Below are 18,012 nucleotides of genomic sequence, written 5' to 3'. Positions count from 1 at the left end.
AAAGAACTTGGGTTTAGCACCCATATGGCAGGCAGTTCATAACAGTCTGCTTCAGTCCCAGGTATTCTGACACCTCTTCTGATCTTGATCTCCTGCATGAACTACAGTGTAATTACTTACACTAAAGCACACGCGTGCACGCACGTGCACACACACACACAACTAAATACTTTTTAAATTAAAAATAAATGCCATTGCTGGATAACAGCTTGACCTCTTTCAAATTTAATTTAGGTATAATAATAACCATTATTTGAAGTCCAAAACAAATTTTGTGTTATTTTTTTTAAAAATTATGTTTAATTACTTGGTCTATATTTAAAACAATTTCTTTAGAAAATAACTATAATTGCATTTACTTTTAAATAATGTGTTTTGGCATAGGCAATCATTTTGCAAAATCTTTAAAATTTAATGCTTGAGATCAATAAACTGAAATATTGGGCAATTCGAAAATATAAATAATGCTTCACGACAAGCCGGCCAATTAGATTATTTCCATTAACTACACAATTATATGAAAATTTCAAAACAAAAAATAGTTTTGCAATAGCTGGTTTTAAGTGTGTATTTTTTATTATAACAAAAATAACAGTATTTAAGCATACATCTACGTGACAATTTGTATGTTTTAAAGGCAGGGAAATGAACATAAAATATTGGAGTTCTAAGGGGTTTGGGGGAAAGTGATGAGAATTAAACGCTGAGTAATAGTTCCGTTCTTCCACTGTGCACCAGATTTACGGTAATTTTGATGGCCAAGCTGTTGTTTAAGGGGCCATTTAGACTGAAGGACCAGATCCTGCTTATTTCAAAAGAGGGGAAAATGTCTTTTAGAGAGATTTTGGAGGTGGGATCAAGAGAGAGCCTGACATTTAAAAAAAAAATGCTGTTAGATTAGTGCGTCAGTCCCCACCGTATAAGGACATTTGTTTTTACATCCCGCGCTTTTTGCCCTTCGCCCTTGGCCATCTTTTTTCTTCCTCTCCGGAGGGAGGTCCGTACTGCAGAGCCACGGGGGAAGGGGGAGGCATCCTGCGGGTGCATGGCTCTCCTATTGGAGGATGAGGGGAGCCAGAGCGAGGCTGGGGTTGCCAAAGAGGAAGCAAAGGATGGGAGGTGGAGCTTGGGCGAAGGCGGGGCTAAAAAAAAAAAAGCCTAACGGAATCCGGACTCCAGTGCAATTGTGCGCGCCAGGCTGCGACGGCGGCGGCGGCGGTGGCGTCGCCGAAAGCTGTAGCTCAGCTGGCGAGGTCTTCCCACCCTCGGGAAGTTCCCTAAGCTGTCGCCTCCGCCGCCGCCTACGCGGCGGCAGCGGCGGCGGCCTTGCTGGTGCCTCCCTCCTCTGCCACCTCCACCCCTGCCTGCTCACTTGCCGGTGCTGTGGAGAAGGCGGCGGCGGCTTTGGCGGCTCCACTATGGCGGCGGCGGGGAGGGGGGACAGTAGTTTTAAAGTAGACACCTGCCCTTGCCTCAGAGAAGGTGAGTTCCCGTCCCGGGACGCGAAGGCGGCCTGTTCGCCTTCGCCGCCAGTCAGCAGCTGGCCCGGAACCCGGACTGGGCGCGGTTCGACACCGCCCCACCCCCCACCTGCTGTGGCGCAGTAAAGGCCAAGCTCGCCCCGCCCCGCCCCGTCCCGCCCCGCTCCGCTGAGCTTGGACCTGTCCCACCCCACCCCCACCCCATCCCACCCCCCTCCCTAATTAGGCCCTAGGGTCTCAGAAGGACTGAAGCTGTGAAGGGCATCCCTAACCTCCCCTTCCCCAAAGCCCACCCCCCCCCCAGCAAAGGAATGGCAGATACTCTTAAGACAGGAGTTTGAAGGGGAAAAATAATAATAAACATAATTTTTGTCTTAGCTAGCCGCTTTAGGGGGAAGTAGGATGCTGATGTGCAATTTGGGAAGAGGAGGCAGAGCAGAAGTGCTGTGGAGCCAGGGAAAGGAAAGGGAGAGCAAAGAGGGACTATCAGAAATTTAACAGGAACCCCCCCCCCCTCCCTGGTGCGATTCAACGTCTTGCAGTGTAGAAACTCAGGAAATAAACTCGGCAGTGTGATATTTACAGAGAGACGACAGAGTTAGCAATTTGGACAGTTTAGCATGTGTACTTGAGCTTTCAAGTAGAATTTGTTGGACGTGAGGTCATAGGTTCCTCTCTGGCAATGAGGCCTGTACTGAAGAGAAAGTGTTTGGCAGAAGCACAAATTTCAGAAATCATTTGGAGAATTTTCTTTGGTATTTGAGGTTAAGGCCTAGTGAAACAGGGTTAAGGGCCCATCTTTAACATTTCTTTGGGTTCAAGTAAGTGCTGTTGTACCTGCCACCACTTACTATGCCAAACATGGAGAGCTATCTCTTGACTGTTTGAATATAAGCGACCTTTCACACAGGCTATTATGTATCTGTAAGCAGCCTACTATTAGACTGTGAAATCTGCCATTGCAATGTGGTTGAAAGCAGTTTGGGCGATGTTCTTAAATGGTTAAGACGGATTCTGCTACAGAAGTGCTCAGATCTAATAATTACTGTAAAAATATTTTCTGGATTACCTTATCTTGTTCATGGACATCCAAAGTGAAAGATTGTGAATGTAAAAATAGAGGAAACAGGTTAGATTCCCTTTTTCTTGGGTAAAGACACTCATTAAAATTAACCTCATAAAATAATTTCTTCTGATGTATAAATGATATGCCCTTGAGGGCCATTCCACAATATTTCACATCTTTCACTTTGGTGGAATGACAAAACAAATTTTTTTAAATCCCCTATAATATTTGCAATGGGCATATTATATTAATGCCATCTACTAAATACGGAAATTGGGACTCCACTGGGATATGATCATGATTTAGTAACAGGCTAAGTGAAGACAATTTTTGAAAGAGTAATGTCTTCAATCAGCCATGAATTATAGCATTGTTTGGAAACTCCTGGGCTTTTACATTTTCAAGGGGACTTTGTGGTTGTTTTTTTCCTTTTTTTTTTTTTGGTTCATTTTGAAACATGGTCCCATGTACTTTACACTTGCCTCAAATTCACTGTGAACTGGTCCTCCAGTCTCCACTTTCTGAATGCTGGGACTACAGGTTTGTACCACCACTCCTAGCTTTTACTTGGATAACAAACTTTGTCCATAGCCAGCAAATAGGTGAGAGTTGTTTTGTAGGCATTGAACAGTTTTGGCTCTGGTGACCAGTTCATACTGAACTTTAGAAACAATATTTTATAGAAAAATGGCTTTTTACCACTCTGTGTAACTGCTTTGGTTACAGTGTCTTTGGATATGTGCAAATAGTAAAAGCATTCTAAGAGAGAGAATTTCAGGGACCTTCGTGATGGCACAGAGGGAAAAGGAGCCTGTGCCAAGCTTCAGAAATTACTCCTATGCTGTCCTCTGACCTCTCTCTCTCTCTCTCTCTCTCTCTCTCTCTCTCTCTCACTGTGGCACATGTGTACTCACACAAAATGAAACTCACACAAAATGAAGACAAGAACATAATTTAATAAAGTCCAAACAATATCTGGAATCTGGCACAGTACATACAGATTACGCTGTTTATAAAACTACTAGACTTTGGGATCCTGAATTGGTCCCAGATGTCCTTGGTTTGGGCTTCCATGTCTGAAGCAAGGGACTTGGAGAAGACAAACTCTGAGATTATTCTCTGACCTGAAAATATGGTCGATGATTTTGGAGTTTACATTGTTACTTCTTTTGGTGGAATTTGGTGGCTGAATACAAAAGTAATAATTCATAAGTCATAAGAAACCTTGATGGTAGTTACCACTTTACACTCACTGAGTAGTGAAATCTGTGTTGAAATACTGTTGAGAAATTTTACTAGTATAGGAAAAAAAGAAATGTAACTGTAATCTCCGATTGTCTGTCCTTTCATTTTAGTTAAGTATTTTTCATTAACTCTGAAGTCCAAACTAAAAGCCCCTTATATTTTCACTTAAAAAAATGGTAGATGTTTAACACATTGTAATATTCAAAACACCATTAGGCCTCAGAACTTTTATTTATTTATAAAACACTATTTTTCTAGCTATAATGTACAAAAGGCAAGGAAAAAGTCTTGGTTAGTTGTGTGCCAATATACTTTGACTTTTTCTAAGTTCTAATTAAGGTGTGGCTCTGAAATATGTCAGACTAATGTCAGGGTCATCATAATTACAAGATTACTCCCGATAAAAATCATTAAAATGGGTTTGAAAAAGCATTTGCTGGCCCAGTCACAATTTGTAGCCAACATTCACAAAGATGAGCCAATGGCAGTAGACATAAAAATTGTCATATAGGGAATGTTAAAAACCTTCAAGAAATTCTACTGGGATATTGAACAACAAACTTAAAACAAGCAAAAGAAATGCCAAGAGAATAATATGCAAAAAGACATACACATAAAGGATAAGGGGAGTTGGGTGGCTTTTTAGGATGCTCCATATTTCATTAAGTGAACTTTTTCAAAGCTATTTATGACAAAATGAATTCTGATCCAGTAGTGATGCTACATACATCTGTAGTTAACCTTCCTTGTATATTTGCTTTTCCCTTTAAAAATTCTGAGTCCGTATTTTAGATTGGAAACATTGTAGAGTTCAGTTTGGTTGTTAATTGGTTCCCATGGCAATTACCTTTCTCATAGCAATTAAAAACACTTTCCTTTGTCTCCCTATTGTTCAGTAAAACTTTGGGTCATATGTTACTAAGTCCTCCAGCCGAAACCCTAGTTAATGGTCTTTCCTTCATTTACTAAGTAATCACTCCATGCCAGTGTGTGTGAACCATTCTGGCTAGTGCTAAGGACCTACAAATAAATTAGAAATACCTGTAATGGGCTTGGGCAGATGACTTAATGGTTAAGGGCACTTACTGTTCTTCCAGAGGACCCAACTTCAGTTCCCAGCACCCACATCAGGAAGCTGATTACTGTCTGTAACTCCAGTTCCAGAGGATCTGATGCCCACTAATGCATGCACATGGCATACATTTATGCACATACATACAAAAACAAATGAAAATAAAAATAACTCTCAAACAGCTATGCAAAGAACTCAGTAACTGTCGTCGGACGTAGCTAATTTGGTAAGTGTTTGTGTCCAAAGCGTAAGGACCTGAGCTCTAGCCCTCAGAACCCGTGTAAAAGCATGCGTGGCGGTGCATACTTGGGATCTTAGCATTGGAAGGGCAGATGTGCGAGGATGACTGAGGCTCGCTAGCCAGCCAGTCTATCCTAATCCGTGAGTGCCAGGTCAGTGTAAGTCCATGTCTCAGAGGACATAGATGGCATTCCTGAGGAAGATTCCAAAGGTGCTCATCTGGCCTCGATATGCGCATGCACACACACCAGTGTACACGCAGATGCCTAATTAAAAAAAAAAAGAAAAGAAATAAAGCTTGGTAGTATTGATAGGAAAATTATAACACAAATAAAAAAGTGGGAAAAGTATAGTTTTGTGAGTCCAATATTCTGCCAAATAGTAAACGGGATTAGAATTCTATTTCCCACAGTTGTCCCATTGGAGATGTCTAGAGTGTGATGAATGGCCATTTATTTGGTGTTTGGGCCCCCTGAATTATATCAGTATGTAAAAATAATCACTAACCATATTCTTAGCCTACCTATACATTTCATACATGCTAAGATAGAGCTTTAATATTTTCCATCTGAAACAGTCTTTCACATTCATCCACTTGTATTAAACTGTTTGAACGAGTAGCACATATGTAGTGGCTGTCATATAAAGCAGCTGTCATGGGATCAAGGAAATTAAGATTATACAGGGTTTTAGCTATATTTCTGGCTTTAAAAGCATGACTCCTGAGTTCCCTAGCCACAAACACTTATCGTTACAATGGTCACATACCCAATATGCAGAAGGACAGCACAGATATTCATCATAAATGCACTCTTCCCGATCATGAAATTCTGTTTTATTTTGCTAGTGTTGAGGTACCATGGAAACACCTGCACTGATTGTGATGACCTGCGTAAAATTGCAAGAACTGTCAAACTCATAAGCCAGAAGCTATTTTAATCCCCTTAAAACTAAGGATGCAAAGTAGCAGTAGAGCTCTGAGCACTTGTCATGCTGACACGCACAGATCCACATGACTAGGAAAGCTGAAATGTCTGAGTGTTCTTTAAATGGAATGCGGTACCAGAGAGAAAAGAGTGGTTAAAATGGTGTGGCAAGTTTAACATGGCTCCTCATTTTCTTTTACCCCAGGACTATGCTCGGCTGATTTTTTTCCCCTATGTTTACGATGCTATTAAAGGAATACAAAAGTCAAGTCAACTCTTGCCAAAAATCCTATTTGATGAAGAAGGTTTGAGGAAGATTATCTCTAAAGGTCTAGTCACAGAAAATATAGCATATATGCTCTTCGTAAAAGCAAAATTCATATTTCACAGATTTTTCTGTGAATAACAATGAGATTTGTGTATATAGTACTGCAGTTTACTCTTTTGGGGATTTTCCTCTACTTTGTCACTATTAAAGCAGAATATATATGCTCCTTACAATGCTGTATTTCTTTACATCAGGATCATTTAGACTCAAATTCACAATTCATCAAAGCACTAAAATACCTAATATTAAGTGATTTTCTAAACTGGATTATTCTAAGGATAAAATATTTGATTTTTTACAACAAAATCAAATATTCATTTGAGAAATACAAGATTTATTATATATAGCCAGTTTTATTTAGAATCACCTAGTTTTGTGTAAGTTTAAATTTATCAGACTAACCAAAGAACATTTCATTACAGTTAACAAAGAAAATTCTCATTCCCAAAACTGAAGAAATATGATAATCTCCCATTTCCTTTCTTCAGAAATACTCTATGGTTTATAATTCCATAAGTGAAATTGGAGCAAAACCATTATTCTTTTCTGATTTCTGCCGTAAGTGTTAACCTCTTATTACAAAAATGTATTTCATCTTAAATTTCCTGGTATTTAGTATGCAGAGAAAGTTTAAAATATAATCATTTAGATTTCACATACAGTTGCATTATTTTTGATTAGGAAGGTAGTTATTGTGCTCTAACATGACAGCCTGGCTGTTTGCAAAAGGCACAATCCAATTTTGTAGATTAATTTTTATTTCATTTGAGCATATATTATGATGGAAAGTGAATGAATATTTGAGTCAATATGGGAAATTCCACTAAATCCTAACTATAGAATATTGCCAGTATTAATATTCATAATTATAAATTACCTAAGAGTATTTCTCTGCTATTACTATTGTCTTTCTCTAGCGTGCTGCAATTATTTTCGAACCAAATCCACATAAACTTACAATCACAAGTTTAAAATTTTAGCTCTCCCAATCCTTTATTTCTTCTACGATCCCTAGCTGTTTCTGTTACGAAGTAAAGTCATAGATTAGATTGGTTCGAAGTGTAGGTGCTTTTACCCCACAAAGAACATTGGCAATGCTTTCAGATACATTTGCTTTTCATACTAGAGAATGCAACTCTTAGCTTACTGGTCAGAAGCCAGAGATACTGCTAAATAACTGCAGTGCATAGGATAGCCTTTCTACAATGTTATGTGACCCAAAGTGACTATAGTGACAAGGTTGAAAATTATTGAATAGATGATCTCTTAAATAACACTGAAGTGAACTAGGGTGATTTTATCTACTAAAAAATAAGAATTTTAAAGCTTCTAGATGAGTACATAATCTTACTTTTATTTAGTATGTAACATGTGTTGAACATTTTGAAATAAACATCTTTTTATATTTGTCAGATCCTGGGACTTAAAAGTTATACATTATATTTCTATATTGTTTGATGGGAAATAGTTTAGAATAGTTAAATGATTTATTCAAGGTTATAAGTCTTTTTACTAATACAGCATTTTTATCTTTTGCCTGTTACCTAGAACTACAGATCAAAGTCCCTAACCTCATTGCAAATTATTATAAAAATTTATATTTTCTCAAATTACATAAACCTTCCATGTAAGAAGGAAATTAAACAGTAAAACATCTTTTTCACTATGCTTCTCTGGTTGGCCTAGATCTGTAGATTAAGTTCACCTCAAACTCACAAGAGATTTGCCTGTCTCCTCAGGGCTAGGATTAAAGGCATGAGCTATCAGACCTCACTAAAGCATTCTAATTAATAGGAAAATAGTATTGATCCATTCTTCAACCAAAGAATGAAGCCACACTTAAGCATAAAGACATTACATTGAATGAACTTTCTTATTCAATACTGTTTATAATTTGTCACAAAACTCCTGTTTCATTTCAAATAAGCCTCCTAACTGTGCAAGAGAGTATCACTGACATCTTACTATCAAAACAAAAGTTTGTAAAGTGAAGTATAAAATAAGCTTTAGAAATCTAAGTCTGGAAGGCTAACCTTTGTAAACAACTAACTACATTGTAGCAGACTGAGACCTGCTGTTTCTCTTGGTCTGATGCTTTTGGTGGTGTTGTTTCTTTGTATTACTTTTTTAATTTTGGGCTTTTTTTAATGTATGTGTGCTCTGTTGTATGTACACATACATCCTAGAAGATGGCATCAGATTCCTTTAGAGATGGTCATGAACCACCATGTGGGTACTGTAAATTGAACTCAGGACCTCTGGAAAAGCAGGCAGATCTTAACCAATGAACCATCTCTCCAGCCCTGGTCTACTGATGCTTTTTATAACTCATTTCTTTTGAAATTAGGTAGCCTTTTAAGTTCATCTTTACCCCACCAACCAATACAATGATTATTTTCTATATTAATAAAGAAGAGGAGAATAGGAAGAATATAAAAAAGGGAAAGAAAGGAAGATATACGTCCCTTAGGTTTCTTCAGCTATGCCTCTGTTCCTAAATCCCAGTTCTTTGACAAACACTTCAGTTTAAGGGCTCTGGGAGCTAGTTATTTGAGTGGAAGTCTTTTCTACTGGGCAGTGCTAGTCACGTGGGTCACATCAAGCAAATTGACTCTCCCTGTCCCAGCAGCTATCAGATGCCAATTGCCTCAGCCAAACTAGGTTCTCTTTCAAGTCAGACTTGTTTCTTTACAATCGTCCAGCCTAAAGAAGATGTCTACCATTAAATACTGCAACCCTTTTTATTGATTATTTTATTTATTTACATTTCAAATGTTATCCCATTTCCTGGTTTCCCCTCTGCAAACCCCTTATTCCATCTCCCCTCTCTCTGCTTCTATGAGGGTGTTCCCCTACACTGGGGCATCCATCGAGCCTTCACAGGATCAAGGGCCTCTTCTCCCATTGGTGCCCTACAAGAACATCCTCTGCTACATATGCAGCTGGAGCCATGGGTCCCTCCATGTGTACTCTTTGGTTGGTGGTTTAGTCCTTGGGAGCTCTGGGGGGTCTGGTTGGTTGATATTGTTGTTCTTCTTATGGGGTTGCAATCACACTGCAACCTTTTTAAGAACTAGCTCTCAGGGAACTCTTGGGCAGAATTAGATTTGAATCCTGGCTCTATACCATAATAGATGTATGACTTAGAGAAGATCACTAATCTCTCCAAGCTTCATGTTTCACTTTTGAATAGGTATATTCACATTCATGATGAATGTAGGGGGCATGCAACTTGAGGGGAAACTGTATTACATAGAATGGTCCCTAAGAAGTAATAAATTTGGTCTCAATAGAAATCAAACTTCCACAATACACCTGATAATAAATTTAAGACTTAAAAACATTGTTTTTACTTTGGGGGGAGATGTTGCATAGTGATGTATGCCACAGCATGAATGTGGTAGTCAGAGAACAACCAATAGAAATAAGTTGTCTCCTCCCACCATACAAGTTTTCTGGGAGTCTTTAAACCTGACAGCAAGCACCATTACCCCCTGTACCAGCTCACCAGCTCCAAAGAGGTCTTAAAAGGCTGAAGCAATTAGTTAAATATGGCAACGCAAAATATAAATGGAATATAAATACATATTAGATCTGTTTTGGAGGCCAGAAACATTTCTTCCCATGTAATTGTGTTCTTTTTTTTATTAGATATTTTCTTCATTTACATTTCAAGTGCTATCCCGAAAGTCCCCTATACCCTCCCCCCTGCCCTGCTCCTCAACCCACCCACTCCTGCTTCCTGGCCCTGGCATTCCCCTGTACTGGGGCATATAATCTTCCCAAGACCAAGGGCCTCTGCTCCCATTGATGGCTGAGTAGGCCATTCTCTGCTACATATGCAGCCAGAGACACAAGCTCTGGGGCGTACTGGTTAGTTCATATTGTTGTTCCTTCTATAGGGCTGCAGACCCCTTCAGCTCCTTGGGTACTTTCTCTAGCTCCTCCATTAGGGGCCCTGTGTTCCATCCAATAGATGACTGTGAGCATCCACTTCTGTGTTTGGCAGGCACTGGCATAGCCTCACAAGATACAGCTATATCAGGGTCCTGTCAGCAAAATCTTGCTGGCATTTGCAATAGTGTCTAGGTTTGGTGGTTGATTATGCTGGCTCAACTGGCGGTTATCATGTAGAAGAATGCGAATTGATCCATTTTATCTCCTTGTACAAAGCTCAAGTCTAAGTGGATCAAGGAACTTCACATAATTGTGTTCTTAAGGAGTACAGTTTAGTCAACTCCAGGAGGAATAAAACCATGTGTTTGTCAGAAATCACCTGAAGCACGAGTCAGCAACATGGTGTGATATTTTCTTGGGCTATGTTAACAGAAGAAGATGTGTATTCAAAATAAGGGTTTAAGTATATATAACACTACATGGTTAAAACATATATTCAAAATGGTTGCAATGCTAAATTTTGTTTTTCAGAATTAAAAAAGAAGATGGAGCAGAGTGCAATGGTCTCTCGTGTAATAGCAAGTAGGAGGCTGAGGATATAAAGTCAAGGCCAGCCTGAGTTACATAATGAGACACTGTCTCAAAACATACAAACAACAGCGAAAGAATGGTCCCTTTTCCTAGTCATTATTGTTACTATGACATCATTATGGAGATTGTGGTTAAGTTACACACCATATAAAATAACTGCAGTTAATTCACAAAATAAGTAAAGAGAAAGGGAAAGAAAAAACATAATAATTGTAAATATTGAAGGGATTTTATATTAGACAAAAGGGGATTTATACTTCCTGCAGTGTTAGAAATCAGAGTAGATCCAGTGGAAGCTCTCAGAAGTGTTCACTGTATTGTTCCTGTACCAGCACTATTGGCAGTATTACAGAATTTGTGAGTAATTTGTAGTGTGAGCCCCATCCCAGAACTATTGAATCAGAAACTCTAGGTATGGGTTTTTTTTTTTTTCAAGACAGGGTTTCTCTGTGTAGCCCTGGCTGTCCTGGAACTCACTTTGTAGACCAGGCTGCTGGCCTCGAACTCAGAAATCCACCTGCCTCTGCCTCCCGAGTGCTGGGTCTTTAAAGGCGTGCGCCACCACGCCCGGCTCTAGGTATGGGTTTTAGTGCTATTTCTTAGTATCTCTCTACTTCATGAGGGCTAGGATTATAGGTATTTACCCCCATTTCTGGGTTATGCAGTGCTTGGGATTGAACCTAAGGAGTTGTACACTCTGCCATCCCCAACCCTAAAACCATAAATAACAATAATGATGCATAAGAAGGTGTTCCAGAAAATTTGAGATTCAATTATATTTGAATTGATTAAGGCAGCTTACTATTTAGATCAAGTAAACTAAGTATGTTTTTGTTTGACTTTTTATTTATATTGGTATTTTTTAGTTAGAATACAAAATAATGGATCTCTTTATGACACCTTAATATAAACATACTGTTGTGATTAATTTGCTCTTCCTCTCTCTTCTCCCTTGGCAATTAGCTCTTCTTTCTCTTTCTACCTTTCTTTCTGCCAAATATATATTTAATATTTGCAGTTCTTTCCCTCATTAATCTCTTTTATTCTCTTCTTGTTATCCCTCTTTAGACCCCCTCTTTCCTTCACATTGTCTGGCTTTCAGGTCATATATCTATATAAATAATTAAATGTATAATGTTAACTAAAAATTATAGAATAAAAGTATTTCAAGTAAGGCAAATGTATAAGTAATAATGGAAAGTTTAGATGGGAACAAATGCTGGTAGGATTCATTAGGGCAGTTGATTTAATTCTGTATTAAATAGAGGAAAATTACTGATTTTTACATGGGTCTTTAATAAAAATTTAGATACATAACTGGGTGGTAGTGGTGTATAACCTTGAACTCAGCACTTGAGAGGCAGAGGCAGGTGGATCCATGAGAGTTCAAGGCCAGATTGATCTACAGAGCAAGTTCTGGGACAGCTAAAGCTACACAGAGAAACCCTGTCTTGACAAACAAAACAAACAAAAAAATCTAACATATAACATGTATATGTCATTGTATTTGATCTGGATTATGCATAGAAGAAAACATAACATGTGTCAGAGTCTAGCTAATTTTACTTACCATGTCTAATTCATTTTCCTGCAATGGACAAAATTTTATTCTTGTGTATGCAATAGATCTCTTCATTTTATATAAATACTATATTTTCATTATCCATTTGACTCTTGATGGGCATCATTACAAGTTATGTAACTTGACTAGTGTGACAACTGGTATAAAAAACAGGGATGTACAAATTTCTCTGGGGTATATTTGCTTTGTGAGTATAGCAAAGATGTGGAATATTAAGTAATACTTCAATATTGGACCATCACTCATCTTCTTTTACAATTTCTCATTTTCATGTATTTCAACTTTATACACTAAACTCAGGACTTCAACACTTGCATGATATACTAATAAAGAAAATTTGCCAGTGATATAACTGTAGATGGTAAGGTTGAATCTCCACCTCTTAACAGGAATAGGATTACTTAAGCTTAACTGTAATACATCTAAATGTCTACCACACTGATACCATATGCTAAGCTCAGCCTTTAATACCCTTTGCTCTTGAGAGATGAACCTTTTCTTTATATATCTATAGACATTTCTGGTTCAAGCCTCAAGCCTACAATGGACATCTACAACTAATTGAGATATTCATGTTTTTGTTTGTTTGTTTGTTTGTTCCTGTCTAGAGATATCCATGCTGAGTCACTCGTTTCTCTCCATTTAATATAAATTTAAATGCCCTATTGTCGCTTGTCATTATTTGGTATCATTCTAAGCTTTCCATTATTATTTATACACTTGCCTACCCTGAATACTTCTATTATTTTTTATTAATTTTTTAGCTATAAAGAGGTATTTTTAATTTAAAATATATGTTTTAATATTGATAGTTAACACACAAAGTAATTTGTTTTGTTTTGGCATTTTCTTGTATATCTATCATTATTATATTGTTCTATTTTGTCTCCCTTCCCCACTGCCCTCCTCTTTACCCCTGATTCCCATGGTTGATTCTCTGCCATCCCTGGAAAGCAACCCTCCTTCTGTTTCCTGTATTTTCCCCCTATCTCTTAAGATCTCTTCATCCATATTATGATCCCCCTTTTAACTTAATGATTTATACACATACATGCATACATATGCACACACATATACACAGGTGTATATATATATATATATATATATATATATATATATATATATATATATACATACATATAATTTTAAAAATAGATTCCACTTATTCCAGAAAACATGTAACATCTTTCATTTAGAATCTTGCTTATTTTACCTAGTATGATTTTCAGTCCATCCATTTTCCTGCAAATGTCATGATCTCATTTTCATTTCTAGCTTAGTGAGACTCCACTGTTTACATGTATTTTAAAGCATAGACAAACTTTGTTATCTATAAATAAATTTGATCCCAGTTCCCTCAGCAAGATATAATGTACTGTCCTACATCTTTTATCATCTGAAACATTTTGGTCTGGGGATTAAAGTTTGTCCATACACACCATATCTTCCTTGTTAAATTGTACTCTCCTTGAAGTTAAGAACTAGTCATTTCCAACATGTGTAACAGTTATGTATATATAATGGAAAGAGTCAAGGTAAAACAAAGGTTTGTGTACCAGCTCCCCCAAAGAAAACATGGTAGTTTATTTTAGTTTCACTTGCTCCCAGTTTCCTAACTCAGAATGTACAAAGTACTATTTACTGTATACATTTGTGTTAAGGTCCAAGGGTTTAACACAAAAAGATCCTCGATTTATTAATCTTTTTTCTTTAGAATATGTAACATGAAGCTAAGCATAATTAGTGTTAGTAAAACTAGATCATGTTGAAATATACAAAGGGAATGAGCTAAAGTATTGTTATTTAGAATTCAAAGGAAGATTTAGATGGGAAAAAATATAAGAAATCAGAATTGTTAGGAATCAATGGAGAAAATAGCTAAGATTTTGAACCTGGGCATATTATGGCATTTGATAAACAAAAATAGAACAAATCTCATTTGAGGAAATAAAGACAGCAAGTCTTAAGCAGTACTATTTTGAAGGAAAAAATATAGTGGAGTAAACGTGGATTTATTAAGGAAAAGTGAAAACTCCCAAGAGTGGGAGAAGCTCTCAGATGGGGAATGACTGTTTCTTCAAGAAATTTTCCTTCAGTAGTGTTACTTTGCCACTAAAGGATTGCCTGCCCAAAAATTTGTGACAGGCCACATGATATGATCTTCAAAGAGGCTCACTGCTAGTGTCCTTGTGCAGGGTTTTCTGCTTAGGTCAACTAATAGGCATGCCCAAGTTCTCAGGATTGTCCTTAAGTCTGAATCCAGTAGACTTACTGGTCAGTTACTTGAGGATGGATCTAGAGCCTGGGTCCAAAAGGATAGTCCTGGATCTTGGACTTGCACTAACCAGCCTAAAGTCTGGGGATTTCAGTTCCTGGAGACTGAATAAGTAAATAAGGGCTTACTCTAGATTGTGGAGCTCTAGGGGCCAGCCTGGGTACTGTTTATACAAGAGTGATGCTGGTAGGTCTGCTGGGAGATGCCCAGAACTAAGAACAAGTGGGACACACCTGAGCAGTAATCTTCTAGAGCATGACTGCACATTTTAGCATGGAGGGTGACCCTGCAGGTGTTAGCTGAGAGGTATATGGTCCTAGTTGGGACTGTGGCAAACTAAAGTTTCTGTCTACAAGTACAAGCCTGTAGCTTGTATCCACAATAGCTGGCTTAGAGGTTGGGGGTCTATGTAAGGTGGCTCGATGGACCAGGACTTAGAGGAATCAGCATGGTTGTCAGGCTAGCTGAAACCCAAGGCTGTTGGTTTCAGTCTGGTGCTGGGGAAGCTAGCTAGATAATAGAATAGCCTGGAAACTAAAATTATTGTACCTCTAGAGCTTGAGATTCCAGGTTCCAGACAGTTTCCAGAGCTGGCTTGGAGACCCAATCTGGAGACCCCTGCCTGAAGTCTGGAGCTTTGGAGAATCTGCTAGGTGATAGCTTTTAACAAAGTATGTTCACTATTAGGGTTCAAAATAAAACATAATTTTCATTACCTGCTTCTTCACTTATACATAAAAATAACTTTATTCTGTGCCATCTAGGATTTGAAAAGGAATGTTACAGGTTAAACAAAAGTTTCCATAATGTGGTATATAATATACTTTATTTATGAAATTCACCCAGGTACTGTAATCTACAGGCTGATTTCATCAGTTCCTGCAAAGGTATTTTATGAGTGAATAATTATTTGAATTGAGGTCCTATCATTGTGCTGATATCTATCCTTACCATATATAGAAAGTTCTACATGCTTTTTACAAAACAAAAGTTATGGTGAATAAAACATTAGTATTCATCTCTTGTCTGCCCCACTTTCAAGAGCTATATGTGTTTAAATTTAATCATTATTTTATACCATTATTATATTTATATAATTATAATTTTATAATATAAATATATAAATTTATATCATTCTGTAACTTTCTGTATCTATATCATTCTGTAACTATTACATGATATAAATTTATATCATTCTGTAACTTTCTATGTGTATATGTATGTATATCATGCTAAAATTGTTAGAAATTGGGTATATTGTATTTTAATAAAACTTTTATTTATTTAGTCTATCACCCATGAAAGTATTATACAAACTTATTCATTTATCCAAGTAATAAGCAAAAGTTTGATAATTTTGATTAATAACCTGTAGATAAACTAATAAACAAGGGCAACAGAATACTGTGAGGCTATTAAGGACATTAGACATAAATTTGGACCTAAAATGTAGATATAAAACTTTTTGGTATGTGCTATTTATTACAAACAGAGGCACTACAGCATACATTTCCTGATGGTAGTAGATGAACATAACTTTATATATTTGGAGGGAAACTTATGTGAGAACTGTGTGTACAAGTAAGTTTGCTAGTATTTTTGAAACAGTAGGAGAGATTTGACCATCATAGACAATGATTTTTAGATAATACTGGGGCTGTATCTCAAAGTATATGACAGTCTTGCATAGATATCTTAGGATTTTCTTATATTTCTTAGGGTTTTCTTCTGTTAAACAAAACATCAAAGGTATTTTTTTTAATTCAGCCTTTCATTACTGATTCCTTAAATCACTTTTTGAAATTCATCAAATTACTTATATCCACTTAACTATTCCTTTAGAATGTTATTGCCTAGACTTAACCATTTTAAATTGGTAATTATTGTCATATTATACATTGTATGTGAGTGTGTGTGTGTGTGTTATGTGCATTTTGAATGGCGTATTTGAGGAAAAAGCTGTTACTACATACTCCCAAACATAAAAACTTGATTAATTCAAGTTTCATTGATATGATAGATTTTTTCTTTACTTTATTGATAGATCCCACGTGTGATGGACAAGAACAACCTGCGTATTTTACAGATAATTTTTGTAAACCATGTGGAGTGGTTCTACAGCATGAATCAGAAAGGATTTCACATTTTGAGGTCGGTTGAATGCAGTGGGAATAAGGATGAGAAATCACATTTTTAAGCCTATCAGTCAACTTCATATAAGTCATCTTGCTTGATTAGTATAAGAACATGAAACATGGTATCATTTCTGTTTGACAGATGAGAATATTGGTTCAGAAAAGGATAGTCACATACAAATATAAGTTTAGGGAATCTAGGTTAAACACAATGATTTTTGACTGCAGGGTTTCTTTTCTTCACACCATTCTGCCTCCCTTTGTATTCACTGTTACTATAGTAAATATGATGTGTTAACAAGTTTGAGAGATAGTATAGAACTCCTAGAGTTTTCCTTTATAATAAATGTAGACTATAAATTTGGCTGCCAGCATCCTGTCATTGAGGTGAGAGAGGCTTATGAGATCCACCACTCTCAGATCTATTGACAAACGATTGCTAGGAGGCAGGAGATCGCGAGGCCGTATCACTCCCTGTGGATATATTACAATTACTGGTTGCTGGGGAAGAGAGATTTTTCTACAGTGGTGTAGTCCCTGATAAGGTGCTCACAGTCCCATAAATATCTCTTACCCATCTTCGTGTAAGCAATCCTAATGATGACCGTCGTGTCACACATAAAAGGACATGGAAGTAGAAGAGGTAGTGAGCTGGAAAGAGATGGGATTAGCAGGCACTGGAGAAGAAAAGAGACAATAATAGTAATATAACTAAAATATGCATTTATGAAAATGTCATAATGAAACCCACTAAATATATGGCTAACATGATAATAAAACATAAAAGTACTGACTTTTAATTTGTAGAACCATTTCTATTTAAATTTTGACTGAGATTTGGAGTTTTAAAAGGAGTGAAACTCTTTCATAGTTCTTGCAGTCAAGGGTAGAGGCTGTAGCTCTATGTGTCATTTGCCTAGCCTGTTCAAGGCCCAGGTCTCAAAAGAAAAAGTTAATGCAAAGTGCTACAACTCGTGTCTCCTGCCCTCACATTCAGAGAGGTCGACATTTTAGGTGTCTCTGCTGTTAAATAAACGAAGTCATATCTTTTTTCAGAGTGAAATACATGCTCAAAATGTTAAGTTCTTTTTTCAAATGCATGGAGAACAAAGCGAAGTGCCTGGTAGGAAAGTGAACATGCATGCTGGAAATTCTCAGGTGAGTTGTCTACGCT

At 37.2% G+C, this 18,012-nt stretch overlaps 1 protein-coding gene across 1 annotated transcript in view; it reads left to right on the top strand.

The window, feature by feature from the left end:
* The first annotated feature begins 1,183 nt into the window (after positions 1-1,183).
* The window catches only part of Zmat1 (zinc finger, matrin type 1), a 37,838-nt gene continuing 21,009 nt past the window's right edge, over positions 1,184-18,012 (top strand). Inside the window, exons 1-3 of the mRNA NM_175446.3 lie at positions 1,184-1,482; positions 16,748-16,854; positions 17,895-17,996. Coding sequence (NP_780655.2) covers positions 1,419-1,482; positions 16,748-16,854; positions 17,895-17,996 — 273 coding nt within the window. The 5' untranslated portion in view covers positions 1,184-1,418. The remainder of the gene's footprint in view (positions 1,483-16,747; positions 16,855-17,894; positions 17,997-18,012) is intronic.

Source organism: Mus musculus, chromosome X (genome assembly GCF_000001635.26).
Source record: "Mus musculus strain C57BL/6J chromosome X, GRCm38.p6 C57BL/6J".
Lineage (NCBI taxonomy): Eukaryota > Metazoa > Chordata > Mammalia > Rodentia > Muridae > Mus > Mus musculus.
This window is presented reverse-complemented; position numbering and strand designations above follow the sequence as displayed.